The following is a 20,806-nucleotide window of genomic DNA, read 5'->3' on the forward strand; positions in this document are numbered from 1 at the left end:
CCGCAAACCGGGCTTTAAACACATCACCAGTTTGTATCTCAAGATACCTCACTATAGAGGGAGAATCATATCCAACATATATCCCCAATTTTCTTTGGGGTCCCATTTTGGTGCGATTAGGTGGTGCAATGGGAATATATATTGCACACCCAAATATTCTTAAATGGGAAATATTTGGCTGCTGGCCAAAAGCTAATTGTATAGGAGAGAATTGATGATAACTCGTTGGCCTCAAACGAATAAGTGCTGCGGCATGTAAAATAGCATGCCCCCAAACCGAGGTTGGGAGATTTGTTCTCATAAGCAAGGGTCTAGCAATTAATTGGAGGCGCTTAATAAGTGATTCTGCTAACCCATTTTGTGTGTGAACATAAGCTACTGGATGTTCAACACTTATTCCATTAACCATACAATAAGCATCAAAAGCTTGGGAAGTAAATTCACCAGCATTATCAAGACGAATTACTTTAATTGGGTTTTCTGAAAATTGTGCTTTTAATCGAATAATTTGAGCCAGTAATCTCGCAAACGCCAGGTTGCGAGAAGATAATAAGCACACATGTGACCATCTCGAAGATGCGTCTATTAGGACCATAAAATATCTAAAAGATCCACATGGTGGATGAATAGGTCCACATATATCACCTTGAATCCTTTCTAGGAATTCAAGAGACTCAAATCCAATCTTTACTGGTGATGGCCTTAAAATTAACTTCCCTTGAGAACATGCAGCACAACAAAATTCACTAGTTTTAAGAATCTTCTGGTTCTTTAGTGAATGTCCATGAGAGTTTTCAATGATTCTCCTCATCATGGTTGTTCCCGGATGACCCAATCGGTCATGCCAAGTTATGAACTCATTTGAGCTAGTAAACTTCTGGTTTACAGTGGCATGTGATTCAATTGCACTAATCTTGGTATAATACAACCCAGATGAAAGTGAGGGTAATTTTTCTAATATAACTTTCTTATTTGAATCATGAGTTGTTATACATAAATACTCATGATTTCCCTCATTCATCGTCTCAACATGATATCCATTTCGGCGAATATCTTTGAAACTCAACAAGTTTCTCAGAGACTTGGTAGATAATAGTGCATTATTTATTATAAATTTTGTTCCTCCAGGAAACAAAATTATAGCTCTTCCGGAGCCTTCTATCACATTGCCTAAGCCAATAATAGTGTTAACATATTCCTCTTTTGGTACAAGATGGGTAAAATATATATCACTTTTGAGAATAGTGTGAGAACTTGCACTATCCGCAAGGCATACATCTTCATTACGTATCCTTGCCATTCTCTTCAAAAACAAATAATAATAAAATGAGTAGTATGCACAGTTAAATTGAATACTTGATCAGAATTATTTTCTAAGAAACACTGTACATAAAATAATGTCATATACCAAAATTTTATTTTAAAAATTTGACACATTTAATAATTTCAAAATTTATTAATATTTCATTATTTATGTACATCACATTTGAAACTTAAATACATAGAAAATAAAACTTAACAATAAGTTTTTTTTCACATTATTTATTTACATATATACTTCACAATCCCACATGTTAAACTATTCCATCATTGATCAAATGACCAATATTTCCTTCAGGGTCCTCAAAGAAATCAGATACATCATAATGAGTGGTGGAGTTCTCAGCATCATTTGAAACAAAATTTGTTTCCTTTCCTTTGTCGTTCTTTTTCAAAGATGCCTGGTAAAGATCGACTAGGTGCCTTGGGGTACGACAGGTACGTGACCAATGGCCCTTTCCACCACAACGGAAACACTTCTCCTCGGTTGATTTATTCTGCCCGATATTCCTTTCTTTGTCCCACTTCTGGTGAGATCCTCTCTTTTGAACATAATTCTTTTTCCTTCCATAATTTTTCTTATTATTAAAACCTTGCCATTTACCTCTTCTGGGGTAATTTGCCACATTTACTTCAGGAAATGGGGCAGCGCCAGCTGGACGCGCTTCATGATTTTTCAATAACAACTCATTGTTGCGTTCAGCAACAAGAAGGCAAGAAATTAACTCAGAATATTTTTTAAACCCTTTCTCTCGATACTGCTGCTGCAGGAGCACATTCGAGGCATGGAAGGTTGAGAAAGTTTTCTCCAATATATCATGATCAGTTATTTTTTCCCCACACAATTTCATTCGTGAGGTGATCCGAAACATTGCAGAATTATATTCATTTATAGATTTAAAATCTTGTAAACGCAAATGCGTCCATTCATATCGGGCCTGAGGAAGTATCACCGTTTTCTGATGATTATACCTTTCTTCAAGGTCTTTCCAAAGATCTGCAGGATCTTTTAATGTAAGATATTCATTTTTCAACCCTTCGTCAAGATGACGACGGAGAAAAATCATGGCTTTAGCTTTATCCTTCTGGGATGCATTATTTTCAGCGTTAATGGTATCTCCAAGATCCATTGAATCAAGATGGATTTCAGCATCTAATATCCATGATAAATAATTGTTTCCAGATATATCAAGAGCATTGAATTCAAGATGAGAGAGCTTCGACATAATGAAAATTTGTTACCTGGGTCTTCCTAAAAATTTGATCAGAGTCTCGTGCTGATAACGTGTTGTAAAATAAAAGAGATATATAAAATAAAGATGTATAAATAGAAGACTCTAGTATTAAAATAATTAGCTCAATAATAATTTATATATATATAATAATATTATATGTTGTATTGTGTATATATATACAAAGATAGAAAGAAATATTAAAAATAAAGAAAGAGAGAATCGCATTTGTTTATTGTTACAATCTCAATATAATAAAGATGATTAATATTGCTATTAATATTATATGTAAAGAGTAATAGAAAATAGAATTTAAAATACTTATAAAATAAAAGAAGAGAAAGAACTGTAGTAGAAATATAAAGAGAAGAGTATTTGATTGTAACATAAAGAGAGAGAGTGTTTGATTTTATTATTGTTGTGTATATTCTCTTGCCTCAGATCATGCTTTTATAGGCAAAGAGAAGTTTACTTTTCAAACTACATTTATTTCTTTCATCCTAAGAACTTGTTCTCTTCAACGTAGAAAATGGGTTGCCCATTAAATGGACATCCATTCTTATCCTTTCCTAGTCACAACAGTAAAGTAATAAAATGAAAATTTTTTATTATTAAATTTGTAATTTTTATTGTATATGAATTTTATTATTTTAATTTAAGGATAGTTAAACATTTAGTTCTTTACTTTGTCCATTAAAATAAGCTCATAATTAACCATAAAAAAAATAGAAAATAAAACTCTAAAATTAAATATAATGGGAGAAAAAAATATACATAAAAGACGTGCTACTAGTGGAATTTAATCTTGGAAAGTGTTTTTACTTTTATCCTAAACGAAAGTAAATGTGGAGAGAAATTAAGATTAAAAAAAGAAGTATTTTTATAACTATCAAAAATACTTATTTGGTTCAATCTCTTTTATTAAGTCATTAAAATTTTTTTAATAATAATAAGTTTTTTTTAAATAAAAATATATTCTCTCAATTTTTTTTAATTATTTTGTCCATGGTAATTTTTTATTATTTAATATTTTTTTGTCTTACTTAAAAAATATATAATTATTGATTAGAGATTATATATTACAAAATAATTAAAAAAAAATGGAGAGAATGGGAATGAATCCATTCCCTTCTCAAATACATACAACAAAATTATCAATTTATCATTACAAAAATGGTGGGCTCATTGTTATAGGTATCGTTATCTGGTTATCCCGGCTGCAGAACCAATGCTAATTTCATTGCAATCTAATCAAGTAAAATTTGACATGAATACAGTGTTTCAGCTCCTACATAGCCTTCAGATTGCAAGCATCTAATTTCGTTTCCAAAAGCAACAGCTACTACAAAAGTACCATTTTGTCCCACTAATTTTCTCTTATCTTGTGCATTGACAGCCTATTAGGTTAAGCTGTTTATGTTACCATATGGTATGGTCATTTTGACTTTAATTCTTTAACCATGAGGATTTGATAGCAACAGATAGGCGTGCACATGGGTCGGGTGAAGCTGGGTTTGATGTGACCCAGACCCGACCTGAAATATACATCGGGTTTATTTATTAAACCCGAACCCGACCCTAGACCCGATGAAACTAATACACTTTCGGGCCACAATTATATCGGGTGAAAACCGGGCCGTTAACATTACATTATGTTGATACCTTCTTGTAAGTTAGCATGTAGAAATATCCAAATTTCCAAGACTCCAACCATTATTTAACATGATAAAATTTACTTAGAAAAATATAACAAGAACCAACCATTCTTTAAAATTAAAGCATAACCACAATCAATATTAAAGCAAAACCACAATCAATACTAATATTGTCTAATAATACCAAATATTTAAATCAATACAAATAACACAATATTATGTATTAGTCTAAAGTCTTATGCATTCTAAACATAAAACATTAACTTATAGTCTTATAATGACTAATAACACAAAATATTAAGGTTTACAATACTTAAATTCCACATAAGAATAGTCATGATCCATCACTAATAACACAAAATATTAATTGTGTATGATGACCGGGCCGACTTCGGGTGACCCGAGCTATAGCCCGGACCCGACCCGAAATAATGACCGAGTCTATTTTTGAGACCCTTACCCGGCCCTAAACCCGATGAAATCACACCAAATTAGCCCCTAAAGTGTTCGGGACCGGGCCGGACCTTCGGGCCGGGCCGGGTCTGTGCACCCCTAGCAACAGAAAAGACCTTAAAATGTAAATATAAGAAAGCATACGTTCCAGGCAAATTCCGTTTCCATTTCCATTTGTTGACTTTGTGGAACGCGTTAAGCGAAGAAAAAGAGATGCAATTATAATGAAAACATATGAATCGAAGCAGCAGAGTAGGTGGGTACAGAGAACCAAACTAGTGATTATTTGATAAGTATCTGTATATTTCCCCCATTGTTTCTGTCACTGATTTCACAAAGCGGAAATTGCTCAATAGATCAGATTAGAATAATCATTAATCTCATCTATCTATCTACTGTCTCAGATTGGAATAATGGTCCTCAAATGTTTATGCTTTGGTGATTCAAAGGAGGAGAAAAACTATCCGACAGTAATAGAAGAGCTATGCCATCGATTTTCCTTTGAAGATCTTAGAAAATCAACCAACAACTTTGACGATAAACTAGTAATTGGGTGGTCACTCTTTGGTGATAAGGTATACAAAGGTTGTCTCAAACATAATGATGCTGCAACTGAGCATACCATTACATTGAAGGTGATGGTGCCTCATTACTCCATCCAAGGTTCACTTGAATTCAAGAAGGAAATTGAGGTGCTATGTCAGCTTCGTCACCCTAATATAATCTCTCTAATAGGCTTCTGCGACCAAGAAAAGGAAAAGATAGTTGTGTATGAGTACATGGCCAATGGATCACTTGGTGATTACTTGGGAGATGGGATTAGGAATAACCAACCACTTTCATGGAAGAAAAGACTAGAGATCTGCATCGGAGTAGCCCGGGCTCTACACTACCTTCACTCAGGAGCCAAGCGTGCTATCATTCATCGTGGTATAAATCCAAATAATATTCTTTTGGATAAGAATATGATGCCCAAACTTGCAAATTTTGGGATATCAGTGCAGGGAGCGCTCTCTACATTGAAGCCAAAGGAAATCAAAGTAGATATGATTGTAGGTACATGTAAATGGATGGCTCCGGAGTATGTCTGGAATGGTATTGTTACTGATAAATGTGATGTTTTCTCCTTTGGCATGGTTCTACTAGACGTGGTAGGCCATAATGAAGGGCAAACTCATGAGGAGACAATGGATCCAATTCTGAAAGGAAAGATTGCACCAGAATGTTGGCAGGTATTCACTAGTGTCATACAGAGATGCTTGCAGCACGAACCAGATGAGCGACCTACAATGGGCGAAGTTGAAATATTGCTTGAGAATGCTCTCTCATTGCAGGAACAAGCTGATATTACAAACACCAATGCTGCTCCCTATACTTTATTATCCACTAGTTGTTTGTCCGATATATTTTCAGGTAGAAATTCAGGTAGAGTCACATTTATGCGGAGAGCCGTTAGATAAGAATTTAGTCAAATTAGTCAAATTATTTAACGGCTCTCAACTATCAACTTCATGTAAAGTTGACTGTACCTGAGTTTTTACCATATTTTCAGGTTGTATAAGTAATGGTGATCTGACCTTTGATGCCTCAATGGAGGAAGGCTCTTTCTCGGAAGTAAGTAGTGACTAAGAGCAAGTATCAGCTGAATTTCATGTGTTTCTTTTACTAATCCTGCTTCTGTTTCCTTCTTTTAATTGATGTTGTTGTTGATGATGTCTTTAAATAAAAGTCTTAACGAGAACGGTGTATTATATATCAGATTTTGAAATATGGTTCTAGCAGAAGTGCTAAGCAGAATGCATGAATTTTCGACAACCTTCACCTAAATTTGATGGATTTTTTTTTTAATTTTATTTCTGTATTTTTCCTTTTAAAAGACTTTAAATTTAGAATAATGTTACATATTCAAATCTTTTAATGAATTGTGTCCAACTAAATTAAATAATAAGACTTAGAATATTACAAGTTATAACTTATTTTTGTTAGGTTAGACTAATTTGGTTGATCTTAATTAACAAAAAGACTTGGATGTGTAATATTATTCTTAAATCTTTTCATGTTTTTTCTTTCTTTTTCAGGCTGTAAAATAATTGTGCAATTTTAGGTGTAATAAATATGTAATTACGGATGTTATATATATATATATATATATATAAATGTTATGTTTATGCTATACAATAAAACTTTACAACTAAGCAAAATATTTAACTAAATCTAACCAAATTGTTATAATGTGTTTCACACGCGTATTTTACGTTATCGTCATCTTCTTCTTTTTACACCCCTATTGCTATGCGAATTCTTCTTCTCCTCCCTTTTTCTCATCGTTTTTTTTTTTGTCGTCGTCACCACCATCACGGCCATCAGCTTCTCCTCCTCCTCCTTTTCTCAGCTGAAATTCTTCTCTTCCTTCCTTTTCCTCCTCCCCATTATCGTCGTCGTCGTCATCATCGTCATCATCATCGTCATCATTCTCATCATTATCATCATGATTATCTCCTCCTTACATAAATAACATTATTTATTCTTTTTTGAATTTTTGTATTTATTCTAATTAATTTTGTTGCGTTATCTATTTATTCTCTTTTCTAACAAAATTTGTAAATCTACAACTCAAGTTTTAGTGAAATAAATTCTTAAATTTGATCACATTATAATGAAGACATTGTGGTATTATTCTTTAAAAATTCATGTGTTGTTTCATATATCAGTCGTCTTTCTTTTTATAAGTAAATGTCATTGTTCATTCTCTTTCGAGTTAATTTCGTTGTGTTATCTACAGGTTTTTCACTTATTTTCTTTTCTATTAAAATTTGTGAATCTACAACTTAAGTTTTCATTAAATAAGTTCTTACTAGTGTCACATCATTTAGTTAAAAATTTCGGTGTTAGACTAAAGACATTTCGATGTTATTTTTTATATTTTTATGTATTGTTTTATATATGAGATAAATATTTAATTCATTAAATATGTAATATTTTTTATAAAGATTCAATATTTTGTGTGTCATGTTACTAAATTTTTAGTATCAATTTTAAGTAATTTTAATGTTATCTTATTTTATTTTATAGAGTCAACGTGATTTTTTAGTATGTAATTTATTTTCTATATTTTGTATCATTATATTTAAATTCCAATATCAATTTAAACAAATTTCGGTGTTATTTTTGTTTCTTGCAAGAATCTAATTCAATGATTGTAAACTTACATTAATTCAATTAAATAAGATTATAATACAGTACAGACATGTTCATTTAAGTCTAATATGAGAAGCAATGTTCCTAAAAAAAGAAGTAAGAGCAACAAAAAATAAAAAAAGAAATAAGAATAATAAGAAGCAAAAAAAATACAGTAATAAAGAGGAGATTTCTATGTTTTTTAAGCAAAATTTCGGTGTCAAAATAAAAAAATTTTCTATGTAACGGTTAAAAATTCGATATTATTTTTCTTATAGATTATGCATAATTCAAAACTTTCCTTCCTCCTCCTCCTCCTTTTCTTCTTTTTCATCATCTTTCTTTTTTTTTTCTTCTTCTTGTTTCTCATTCTCATCATTCTTGTTTCACTCTCCTAACAAGAAGTTATGTTGTGATTAAAAAATTTCGATGTCAAATTAAAAAATTTCTGTGTCACGACTAAAAAATTTCGGTGCTATTTTTTGATAAATTCTGCATAACTCAAAATTACTCCTCCTTTGTTTCTTCATCATCATCATCTTCTTTTTTTTCTTATCTTCTTTTCTTATTCATCTTCTTTTTCTTGTTTTACCTTCTCATAATTCTTCTTGTTTTACCCTCTTAACAAGAATAAAAAAAAAATTAAATAAAAAATACATAATACTACAAAATCACTGGGAAGAGAAAGAGAAAAAGAAAAAACAAACGCAGCAACAACAACAATAATAAAAGAATGACAATAATGAAAAAACACATAAAAAAAAGAACAAAAAAAATACGACAAAAAAAGAGGAAGAATATACATTCACGTTAGTAACTAAAAAATTAGCGCGTGTAAATACATTCTTACTAATGAAAATGAGTTTTATTGGACTTAAACCAATTTTATTATACTTAATTATCAAAAAATTTAAATGTATAATAAAACTCTATATTATATAAAATAATTTTAAATATTGTCTCCCAAATATTACTTATTTTAGAATAAGTTTGCCCAGGTCTTAATTTTCAATCGCTTATCTACTCATTGTGAATTTATAATTGCATCTATATAATAATTTCAATTAAAAGTACTACAACATTATTAAATTTTGCAATAGAAACTTTAGAAATCATAAAGCTCCAGAGAGCACATTGCAATATAAATAAATACGAAGTCCCAAACATGTCTTGAAATTCTAGAATTCCAATAACATTGTTCCACTTATAACAATAAATCATGACCACCAAAAGGGATTAAAAACACCAATAATAATAAGATTGTGCCACTTGATTAGTCACAAACTACAATGATTGCAAGAAGCTCTTCTAAAATGGTGTTGAATTTATGGATTTGAGTCCTCCCAAGTGCTACACCAACTTCAATTATTCCATCTTCTTTGTCCCTACAATCAGAGAGGGACACCAACTGAGGATCTAGTTGAACTACTTCACTCAATTTGGGTTTTCCCCATCCAAAATCAGTCTCGTACACATCCAACTTTGGCGAACCTGCAATTCCCAACATACGATGCGACCATTTACTAAAAATTGACATAAATGTTTCGGCACATTTATAAGGTTCAGATTGCAATTCTCTAACTTTGCTCCCAATAGCAACAGCTGCTTCAAAAATACCATTTTGCCCCACTAGCTTGCTCCTCTTGATTGCAACAATGCCATTAACCAAACAATTTCCAAAGTACGTTGAGGGAATTTCCAACTCACCAACGTTACGGCAATCTAACCAAGGACATATGTATAATTCTTCATCATCATTACTTACAATATCTTGGGATTTTACCTTACAAACCCAAATCAAAGAACATGTCACAACAAATGTTGACAAATGTAACGTTCCTAGACCATGGCTTTGGCACTTAGTAGACACGTATTTCTTCAAATGATCAACATGGTCACGCCTCAGCACAAACGTGCGGCGAACATTGTCACTAGGAACATTGTGGCCAAGACTCATGAACCTTTCTCTTGTAGAATTCCACACTGTTTCTAAGAATATATGCTTAAGTCCATTTGGATCTTTAATCGTATCTCTATCATGGATTGGCAAAGTAACAATGTTCTCTTTAGACCCACAAACTGATGCCCAAAACTTCATGAAGTGATGGAATCCCTTCCCATCCACCACCACGTGACTGAAACAATAGGAATCAAAACCACAATAATTTATATTGGTGGAAACTCAGGTGCAGTCGACTTCAAGTGAAGTTGATAGCTGAGAGCAGTTAGATGGTTTGACTGATTTGACTAAATTTTCATCTAACGGCTTTCAACAATCAACTTCACGTGAAGTCGACTGCACCTGAGTTTCCACCATTTATATTACATTGTATTTCACGGTCAGAAACAAAACCGAATTAGATTGAATTTCTTTTTAAATAAAGTTGCATAAATTGAATCTGATTTCAGATCTAACAAAAATCTTAAATGATCTAATGCAATTCAAATAGATAGTATTGAATATACAAAGAGTTCTGTTTTTATCTAACATGTTATCAGTTATGTTTTTATGACATAATTTTTTCAAGTAGTTTAATCCAAACTGCACTTGAAAATTCATACCTGAAATTGATGCATATAGTGAAGCCAGAGTTGGGGAAGATAGTGACTTGAATAGCCATAGGAGGTATCAACAAGGTGCCATCCTCTAGGGCACGTGGAGAAGGCAACATAGGAACAAAGGGGTGCAAGCACGTGACATCTCTCGGTGTGTCAGATACGAGGCTGTCAAGATTTGCTGTCGTGGACTCAGCAACTATGAAAGTGAGAGTGTCACCTTCTGAGTAGAGAATGTGAGGGGTTTGTGGCTTTTGAGGGAAAACTATGTTGGAAGAGAAAGGAAAGAAGTGTTTGAGAGAGTGTGAAAGTGATTGTTTCAGATTTGGAATCACTTCTTGTAAGAAGTGTGTTGTGGAGTAAGGGAATTCATAGAAGAAAATGCGTTTGCATGTTACAGGCAAGCATAAAAAAGGAACATCAAAGAAAGTAAGGGGAACAGAGGTTGGACGAACAGAACCTGGTGGAGGACCTACTTGACACTGCTCTATCACCTTCACTCTGTCATCATGCTTCACCTTCTTCTCCATGGAATTATGAAATGAAACTTGGATAAAGAGAGTTTGTGTTAATTTAATACTTTGATTCCTCGAGAAATGGATATATTTATGTAGAAAAGCAAACCAAGATGGGAATGGTTATTATATTCTTGAGAAAGTATAGGGAGTAAATGGAGAATTTGTACGATGTATATAATGGTAGTTGAGAGATGTTCGATTCAGTAGGATATCAGATGTTTATTATCTCTGGTATCCGGATGGTTATTCTAGATAGTATGGGTGTATTGTGTTTGAGAAATTAGTAATATTTTTTATCTTGGATGTTCATTTTTTAACTCATATTAGGCCAAATAAATAGTCAATTGTACACATTATACAAATACTTCATTGGTTTCCTAACGGAATTTTATATTTTTACTTAGAGAAAGTACGAAAAGCCAATATATGTTTTATACAATGTGTACAATAGGGGTTAAATTGAAATTAAAATTAAATTATAGGCAGTTAGTTAATTTTGAATAGTTTGTATTTTGAAATTTGAATCAAATTAGTGTTACCATGAATTATGGAAACAAATAAACGACCTCCCTCTCCCAATACGGTATGACCTCCTTTCTCCCTTTCTCCTTAAATTTCACCGGTATAGCGCCACCACCATCAGCAGCCGCCGTCAGACATCACTTTGCTATGATTCTGACTCATGCCGTCGTCCGCTCATGCCCAATGTCAAGGGAGGACGCGTATATTGTGTACGCCGAATGGGCGGCACCGCTTCAACCCGACGTCCAGCGACTCCATCGCAGCTGGTGTGTGCCTTCTTCCCGATATCGACGTCGCAAGAGAAAGGGCTCTCGAGTGTGTTTCATCTTTCACGTTCATCACTCTGCGGAAGTTCCTTAATGGAGGTTAGTTTGGTTGAACCATTGTGTTGTATTCCATCTTCCGGAGGTAATTAAAATTCATCACATCCACATGAAAACATAACCAATCACTCCGTCGTCGAGGGTGAGTAATGTAATAAAGTGAGCAACGTACGTTGAAAGCATTGATAATGGATGGTTATTTTCAAGCGATTTAGATGTTCATAATCAATGCAAATAGTGTATTTAGTTTTATGTTTTATGCTTACCGAGATGTATCATAAACATTCATGATTCAACCACATTTGGGATGATCTTATATTCATGGTATGCTTATATGTATGAAGCCCTTGGTTTGTATTAATTGATCATGGCATATTGCGTTGACGCCGGATGAAATTAGATATTTATTGAACTATTTTTTATTGATATATGAATTTATATGACTAAATTTAAATTGCATGTACAAGCATAAGACTTGAATACTTTGGAGACCTTGACACCCAATAAGTAAGCACCCATGTTTTTGTACATAATGGCAATAGATCCGCTGGAATATTAATAGTAATGTATATTGAATATGAAATACAGTTAATGGTATTATTATTATTATTGAAATTATATTTTAAATTTCAAAAAAAAATTAAATAGGCAAGAAAAGTAAATAGTTCTTATATGTTTAAATTAGAATATACGTATGATCATACATCATATAGTTATGGCTCCATCCCTTGGGAAATCACCTTGAAAAGTAGCAAATAGTCTTTTTTCCCCAACTGCATTAATGCTTGCAAATGTTAAGAAGTTATTTATGGTTAAGAATATTATTTGGGTTGCTGGTGCTGTTGGTCTTTTGATATTTATTTTGTTAGGCGTTTGTATTTTTGTGCTGTGGTGCTTTAAGCGAAGGCCAGAGAAGAAAAATGCCAAGAAACAAAATGTTGGTGTCTTTGAAAGTCCTTTACATAAACCTACTTGCAGTGACACTTTTTTTGAAGCAACTAATCGGAAGAAATTCTTTGTTGGGAGACAGTATGTAGCCAAAGTTTTATATATGCATGTAAATGTTTATTTTTCATGTAAATGAGATATTTATTTTTAATGTAAATGGGATATTTTAATATATTTAATGGTCAATTTAGGATGGTCATTTTAGTAGGTATGTGGATGATTATTTTAATTTTTATGTAAATGATTATTTTGACTGAATTGAATTTAGTTATATATAATTAAAATATGTTGGATGTTCAATTCATTAGGTATGCAGATGATTATTTTTATTCTTAAGTTGATGGTTATTTTTATTAAGGGTGAGTGGCGTGTTGTGGCAAGCCAAGCAGCGAAGGTGGAGTGAGATGATTATTGATAAAGGTGGGATGGGCGCAGGTTGAAAAAGAAGAAGATATTGAAATGAAATGTTTTGGTAAATTAGAATTTTGGATGGTTATTTTTTTGAATTTAAAAAAAATTAAAATTAAAGGATTTTAAATTTGAAATTCGATATAAAATAACTGAATAAGAATTTTTGAATTTAGAGTAATCTATGGACATATTTTTATTATTTATTTTTATTAGGCTAGATAATTAGCCTACTGTAGTACATATTGTACAGATATTTCATTAACTCTCTAGTGAGATTCACTTATTATAGAGAGAGTTGTTGTCTCTATTACACAGAGAGAAGTTTTAGAGCATTTTCAATACTAATGGTAGATTTAATTTTAATTTTATTTTGACTTCTATAAAATGACACATAAATATTTATAAAATTACATAATAATAATTTAAAATTAAAAATAAAATTTGTCAATGTCTTAGTTTAATTATATTTTTATATTATTTTTAATTATTTTATCAATATAATTATATGAGTGATAAAATTTTATTGGTTTTCTAGCAAGTAATATCTTAGCTTTAAAGTGATATTGATTTTTTAATGCAGATTTTAATTCTAAATTAATTTATTTCTTAAAAATATCAAAATTAATATTCTAAAAATACTCTATTGAAAATGATTTTATATATACAATTAAACAAATTGATGGATTAAATAGGGACATCAAATAGATGAAATATATATCTGGTTTAAATGTAGTTTTGTTAAACATTTGAGAAAAAAATTAGCTTTTTTTCCTTAATTAAATTTTATTTTGATATAAGCCCAAATTATTCTAGGTCTTTTATGTATCATTTTTGCTTTATTTATCCCACTACTTGAAAAGTTATTGTAATTTAGTTTCGAGAATTGGAACTATCATTTTAAAACACTGAAAATCAAATTATTATATTTTTAAAACCTAGAATAAATATTTTGCTTTGGTACAATGATTAAACATTAAATGAGACAAAAACTAGGACTTATTAGGCGAATTTCTTATAAGAAATATGTGAAGATACTTTTTTTTTATAAATGACTTTTAACTAATTTTCTTTAAATTAATATATAGTTTATCTTTTATGATATGTTATGATTAGTTGATTCTTTGATTGGATTATTAACTTCACTTTTAATTTGAATTGTTAAAAGTTACCAAAATTAGTATTTCAATGATGAGAGAGTCAGCAACTAACTTATTTTTAAAATTTTGTTATGTTATTTTTTAAAAAATACTAGTCCAATTCAAGTTTTCAAAGATTTTTTTTTATATTATTGTTGAAAAAAAAAAACACAGTGATGAAACGGAGCCATAGTATTAATATATAAATACAATTTTTATTATTACAGAAAATTGATGCAAAAAACATTTATCATTTGTGCATTACTAGGAATGATTGTGGTGCAATTTGGTTCGATTTTAAGAAAAAAAGTCATTCGATTTAAACATTTATTTTATGTGCAGTGTGGTTTGAATTAAATAAACTCTTTTTAAAAATTTGACCTAATCTGATCCGATTACAAACGATTTTAGATCAGTTTGGATTTGTAATTTTTTAAATAAAAAATAATAATTAATTTACAAAGTTAATGCTGCATGACATAGTATAAATACACACTACTAAAGTACTAATAATTTGGTAAACATTATAAAATAACATGTCCAAGATTGTAACATAATAATAAAACATAAATCCCATAAACATTATAAAACAACCTGTCCAGCAATCCATCCAATAACTTCAACAAATCTTGATAAAATAATAATTCTTCAGCATAAAAACAAGTCTCAACAACATAAAATTAAATAACATAATAAGTCTTAATAAAAATATAACATAAAAACTCCAAACTGAGAGGTGAAGCACTGATCACTAATTAGATTCATCACTAGAACCTTCTTCATCTATTAGTTGAGGATAGGAACGGACATACAGGGGGCAAGTGGAAGTCTCGGCTCACCCAGCTTTTTTTAAGAAAAAGATTAATAGTAATAAGTTATTAAGTACGATTTAATTTTTTAAAAAAATTATTTAGTATTTAGTCTAATATAAATAAAAGTCCAATCTAACCTAAATATTAATGATTTTTAATATCCAAAAAGTAAGTAACAATATTAAAAAAATCTAAAAAGATATTATTACTATTATTTTTTAATTATATAAAAAAAATTTAAATCCCATAAAGTGAATTTTTTTCTTCTTGTGAGCATCCTTCTTGATTCATTTAGTATTAATTTTTCCTATTTCAACTACTACAACTGAGGGATCTTTTTTAGCTATGAATATTATGAAGAATGACTCAGAAACAAAATGAAAGATGAATTTCTTACTAATTGTATTTTAATTATATTGAAAAGAAAATTGTTGAAAAATTTGACATAGATTCTATTATTGATGAATTTCATGATACGAATAATCGACCACTTCGTTAATAAAAAGTACATACATATTTTTTGTACTTTAAAATATATTCTCTATCGGTATATTTTTGTAATACATTTTACATTATATAATTTTTTGCATAATTTTTTAATATTATATATGTTATTAGCCTCCATGATAATATTTTTGGATTTGTCCCTAGTTGAGAAATCGGCTCAAATTCTACAATAAAATATAATAAAATAAATATCAGCAATTTAAATATATTAAAATAGTAAAGTTAATTAATGTATGTAGATAAAAAAACAAAATTCAATCAACAAGAACAAAATACTTAATTTAACACAGTTTAACAAATTTTAATCAACAAGACCAAATTGTCAAAAATAACAAGAACGACATAAAGTTTAACAAAAATAAGAACAAATTCCTCTAGAACAATACAAAATTAAACAAAAATAAGTACAAACATACTGATAAGAGGAGATAGCAGCGGCGTCACCGAGAAGAGGAGACGACAACAGTGTCACTGAGAAGAGGAGGCGACAAACGACATCATTGAGAAGAGGAGACAGCAGAAGACGTGTGATGGTGAGAGAGAATGAGTAAGAGCGAGTGAAATACGAATACGAGAGAGGAGTTTCTTTTTTAGGTTAGGGTTTGTGTTTGTAGAGACTGGTGTGTGTGTGTGACACTTCTAAGTACTAGGGGGTATTATTATTATTATTATTATTATTATTATTATTATTATTATATACAATACGCGATTTGGTTTAGTTTGGTTTGATTGTGCACAGTAAAACTGCAAACCGAATCAAAATCGCAATAAAACCAATCCTAAAATTGAGTGATTTGTTTCCATTTTCGATTTACATCAATGAGATTTTGCAATTTTTTTGGATCGGTCTGGATTTAAATACTCCTGTTTATTACTATTTAAAAATATAAATAATATAGCTAATAGCTCCTTCTCTATTATTCTATTATTCTTTTTTTTTTTCCAAAAAATGACATTAAAAAAATTGAAAATTTTAAATTGGGATAATATTTTTTAAAAATTACACAAGAATTCAAATGTAAAGTAACAAACCATAGTTAAATATTAATTTTGATCAAATTTAAGCAATCTAAAGTAACAGTGTAATTAATAACTAAATAAAAAATTAATCAATAAAAAATTAACATGTCACATAAAATAAATTATATATTAATTTACAAAAAATTGGTTAGAAATTATAATTTGCAAAATGAATTTTATCATGGTTTAAAAATTTATTTTAATTAACTTAATTAAGTTAGAGTAGTGATGATTAGTATCAATCATAATAATAGAAATTAATTCTTTCAATAATAATTGAACAAGTTAAAGAGGTCAATCCTTTATTTACGAGGATATTGGGTTGAAATTACAATATTAACCAGATATTTTAAAACACTACGGCGTCACACCACTGTCAGTTTTGTCTCTTCGATTTAAATAGAGTAACAAAATAAACCATTAGAAAGTAAAGTATACGCAAATGGATGGACACATGACAACATGCATAGTTAAAAATGGAAAAGTATAGGGACAGCAACCTTTTAAATTCTGGTCAGTATGTAATCAACAAGAAAAATAAGTCATGGATGAAATCTCACACTATTAAAATCATTGTTAATAGCTATTTTATGGTTACAAATTACAAAAATTACTGATCCCTAACATTCCTCGTTAAAAATATAGGGTTAATTTTCAGAAATCTTTATGCAGCTGACATATGGACAACAAAAAATATTATTTTGTCCCACTAATTTTCTCCTCTTTACATTTGCATTGATACTTGTGTTAGGTTAAGGCGTTAAGCTGTTAGTGTTATTTTTATTTATTTTTGAAGTAAATTACTATATACTCATTAACATTTGAGTTAGTCCAGTGGTTAATTAATACAAGGACCCATTCAATGAAACTCTTGACTCTAAAATGTAAATATAAGAAAGCATGCATTTCCAGGTAAATTCGGAAGTCCTATTGATTCCATTTCCATTCCCATCTTCTACGCTTGTTTGACTTTGATTTTCGACAGGGAACGCGTTAAGCAAAAAACGGAGATGCAATTATATAACGAAAACATAACAAGTGAAGAAGCAGAATCAAACTAGTCAAGCAAGCTTTTGTCTCTAACTTCGTCTTCACCCAGGCTTCAGGTACTTCACTTCTCCATAAGGTACTTGGCAAACTTTTCTCTCTATATGTATATATGTAAATGATTATTTGGTAAGTTTCTACAGATCAGAAAAGAAATAATCTTAAGTCTCATGTATCTGTTCATGACTGACATTGTTTCAGATTGGAATAATGTTTCTCAAATGTTTACGCTTTGGTGATTCAAAGAAGGGGGGAAAATATCCAATAGTAATAGAAGAGCAATGCCATCATTTTTCGTTTCAAGCTCTTAGAAAGGCAACCAACGGCTTTGACAAGAATCTTCAAATTGGAGAAGGAGGCTTTGGTAAGTTTTACAAAGGTTGTCTCAAACATAATAATGGTGATGCAAGTGATCATACGATCGCATTGAAGGTGATGCCTATTTGGTATTATGAGTTCAAGAAGGAAATTGAGATGCTATGTGAGCTTCGTCACACAAATATAATCTCCGTTATAGGCTTCTGCTACCAAAAAAAGAAACGTATTGTTGTATATGAGTACCTGGCGAATGGATCACTCCATGATTACTTGAATAATAAGAACAAAGAACCACTGTCATGGAAGAAGAGACTAGAGATCTGCATCGGAGTAGCACGTGCTCTACACTACCTTCACGTTGGAGCCAAGCGTTGTTGTATCATTCATCGTGACATAAAGCCTCATAACATTCTATTGGATGGGAATATGGTTCCCAAAATCTCGGGTTTTGAGTTATCATTGTACGGAGCGCTCTCTGCATCAAAGGAAAAGAAAATTGAAGTAGATTGCGTTGCAGGCACAGTTGGATACATTGCTCCTGAACACATCCGGCATGGTTATGTCACTGATAAAAGTGATGTTTTCTCCTTTGGTATGGTTCTGCAATTCGTGATGGGCCACGGTGTTTCGCGCTTCAAACATGATGCCGACACTCTTGAGGAGACAATAGATCCAAATCTGAATGGGAAGATTGCACCAGAATGTTGGCAGGTATTCACTAGTGTCATACAGAGTTGCTTGCAGCACGAAGCAGATGAGCGACCTACAATGGGCCAAGTTGAGATACTGCTTGAGAATGCTCTCTCATTGCAGGAACAAGCTGATATTACAAACACCAATGCTGCTCCCTATACTTTATTATCCACTACTTGTTTGTCCGATATATTTTCAGGTTGTATAAGTAATGGTGATCTGACCTTTGATGCTTCAATGGAGGAAGGCTCTTTCTCGGAAGTAAGTAGTGACTAAGAGTCTAAGAGCAAGTATCAGCTGAATTTCTTGTGCTTCTTATACTAATCATGTTTCTGTTTCCTTCTTTGCTGCCTGTTAAATGACACAAATATGTGTGCAGAGATTATTATTAATTTATTGCTATTGTTGTTGTCAATGTATTCAAATAAAGGGCACCACTTAAATAAAGATCCCAAAAATGACTTTATGGTAAAGACGCTTACGTGGCAAAATCTAAACCATATATTCTAAAGCCACACTTTTCACTTAAAACCGTAACTCTTCACAAAGAAAAGCGTCACCTAATAAAAAAAAGTAAATTAGAAGATTTAAGAGAAGAAATAATTAAATTATCAAAATTAATAGATCAAAAATTAATGATTTTAACTAATGTTAATTGTAATGATACCGAATTCTTAAAATCAATATAAAATAATTTTTCTCAAAATCTTTATTTTACTATAAGTTTTATTGAAGGACTTCAAAAACCTGAAAAAACTTATTTTTCACACGGAATTTCAAAAAAATGTTACCATGGAAATGATTCTCCACATCTTTATCATACTTTTAACCCACAATTAAATTCTATAGTAGATATGCTTGAAGAAATATTAGTATTCATAAAATTTCAAAGAAATAAGGAAAAAGAGAATCCCAAAGAAGAAAAGTTTCAAAATATAATCAACGTAATAGATTTAAAAGTAAAACCACCATTGAAATTATGAATATTGAAGAAAAATTAGAAGAAGTTACAATGTTTTTTAAACAATTAAAAATGACTCAAGAAAATAATATTATGGAACAGGGATTTCAAATAGAAGAAGAATTAGTAAATTCTGAAAATATAGAAAATGAAGAACACATCCTAGATTATTCAAGTGACGAAGAACCAGCAATTCCAATACAAGTAAAAAATGAAGTTGGAACATCTAAGGATAATCAATCTCAATTTAAATGGAAACAGGTTTTGATAACTATGCTTTTAAAAAAAGATTTATAAATAAAGATTCAAAATATACAAAAATACCATCAAAATACGTTCCTAAAATCCAAGAAATGGAAAGAGAAAGAATGCTTGACTTAGACTGTAAAAAGAATGAAAAATAAATTTTCAAAAATTGGTTGAATTCCTTCTTATTAGAAGCCTTTACTAATCCAAAACTTAGTGAATTGTCTGGAAGAGATATTTGGAATTACATAGGGTTTCATACTAAAGGAATTATAAGAGATTATATGACATCAATAGAAAACTAAATAATAGAAGAATTAGCAACAAAAACAACAGCTTATGATAAAATATTATATATAATGATGATTCTATATAAAGAATTTTTTGGAAAAAATATTATAGATCATAAACAAGAAGTCTATAATAAAGAATATCAAGAAGCAAAAAACCATTTAGCTAATATTCAGATATATGATCTATGTAATGTGAAGTCTTATATATGTGAATATAGAATACATTATTACAAACTAAAAGAAGAAGATAAAAATCATTATCTTAGTATGTATATAACAAAACTTCCATATCCTGCTAATGAATTTATAATGGGAAGATTTATAAGAGAAATAAATAGAGGGACAATTGAAAATAATTTTGGTGGAGCAACCTCTGCAATAAGAGAGGAAATAAAAGAACGTTGTATGCAAGAAGCGACTCAAAAAAATTTGCAAATATAATTAGAATTTGCTGTCAGGATAATGAAGAGATACCCCAAAAATATGGTCTTAATAAAAATTTTCAAAGAAAAAGAAAATATCAATTTAGAAAAAGAAAATACTATCCAAACTGGAGAAAAAAGAGGTATTTTAGAAAAAGAAATAACAATAAAAACAAAAGACAAAAAAATGACTATTGCCCGAATAAAAAAGAAAATTGTAAGTGTTGGTATTGCCA

At 30.6% G+C, this 20,806-nt stretch overlaps 3 protein-coding genes across 5 annotated transcripts; 2 read left to right on the plus strand and 1 right to left on the minus strand.

Moving 5' to 3' along the window:
- The first annotated feature begins 4,854 nt into the window (after positions 1-4,854).
- Positions 4,855-6,428, plus strand: LOC107638153 (receptor-like protein kinase ANXUR2). 2 transcript variants are annotated; one of them, XM_088485804.1, is made up of 3 exons: positions 4,855-4,916; positions 5,065-6,073; positions 6,213-6,428. In XM_088485804.1, the coding sequence occupies exons 2-3, from the start codon at positions 5,074-5,076 to the stop codon at positions 6,287-6,289; spliced, it is 1,077 nt and encodes a 358-aa protein (XP_088341930.1). In that variant the 5' UTR covers positions 4,855-4,916; positions 5,065-5,073; the 3' UTR covers positions 6,290-6,428. The 2 variants fall into 2 exon arrangements, with proteins under 2 accessions (XP_088341930.1, XP_016196808.1); XM_016341322.3 differs by lacking the exon at positions 4,855-4,916 and having other exon boundaries at positions 4,939-6,073.
- A 2,521-nt stretch (positions 6,429-8,949) lies between these two features.
- LOC107635461 (coumaroyl-CoA:anthocyanidin 3-O-glucoside-6''-O-coumaroyltransferase 1-like) lies at positions 8,950-10,970 on the minus strand. Its single transcript, XM_016338935.3, has 2 exons — positions 10,400-10,970; positions 8,950-9,972 (listed from the first exon to the last, which is right to left on the minus strand). Exons 1-2 carry the CDS (start codon positions 10,921-10,923, stop codon positions 9,111-9,113), a joined length of 1,386 nt encoding a protein of 461 aa, XP_016194421.1. The 5' UTR covers positions 10,924-10,970; the 3' UTR covers positions 8,950-9,110.
- A 6,668-nt stretch (positions 10,971-17,638) lies between these two features.
- Positions 17,639-19,030, plus strand: LOC107635462 (receptor-like protein kinase ANXUR2). 2 transcript variants are annotated; one of them, XM_088485803.1, is made up of 2 exons: positions 17,639-17,696; positions 17,839-19,030. In XM_088485803.1, exon 2 carries the CDS (start codon positions 17,848-17,850, stop codon positions 18,922-18,924), a length of 1,077 nt encoding a protein of 358 aa, XP_088341929.1. In that variant the 5' UTR covers positions 17,639-17,696; positions 17,839-17,847; the 3' UTR covers positions 18,925-19,030. The 2 variants fall into 2 exon arrangements, with proteins under 2 accessions (XP_088341929.1, XP_020977744.1); XM_021122085.2 differs by having other exon boundaries at positions 17,645-17,716.
- Positions 19,031-20,806: the final 1,776 nt, after the last annotated feature.

Source organism: Arachis ipaensis, chromosome B4, assembly GCF_059453495.1.
Source record: "Arachis ipaensis isolate K30076 ecotype BB chromosome B4, ASM5945349v1, whole genome shotgun sequence".
In the NCBI taxonomy this organism is placed as follows: Eukaryota; Viridiplantae; Streptophyta; class Magnoliopsida; order Fabales; family Fabaceae; genus Arachis; species Arachis ipaensis.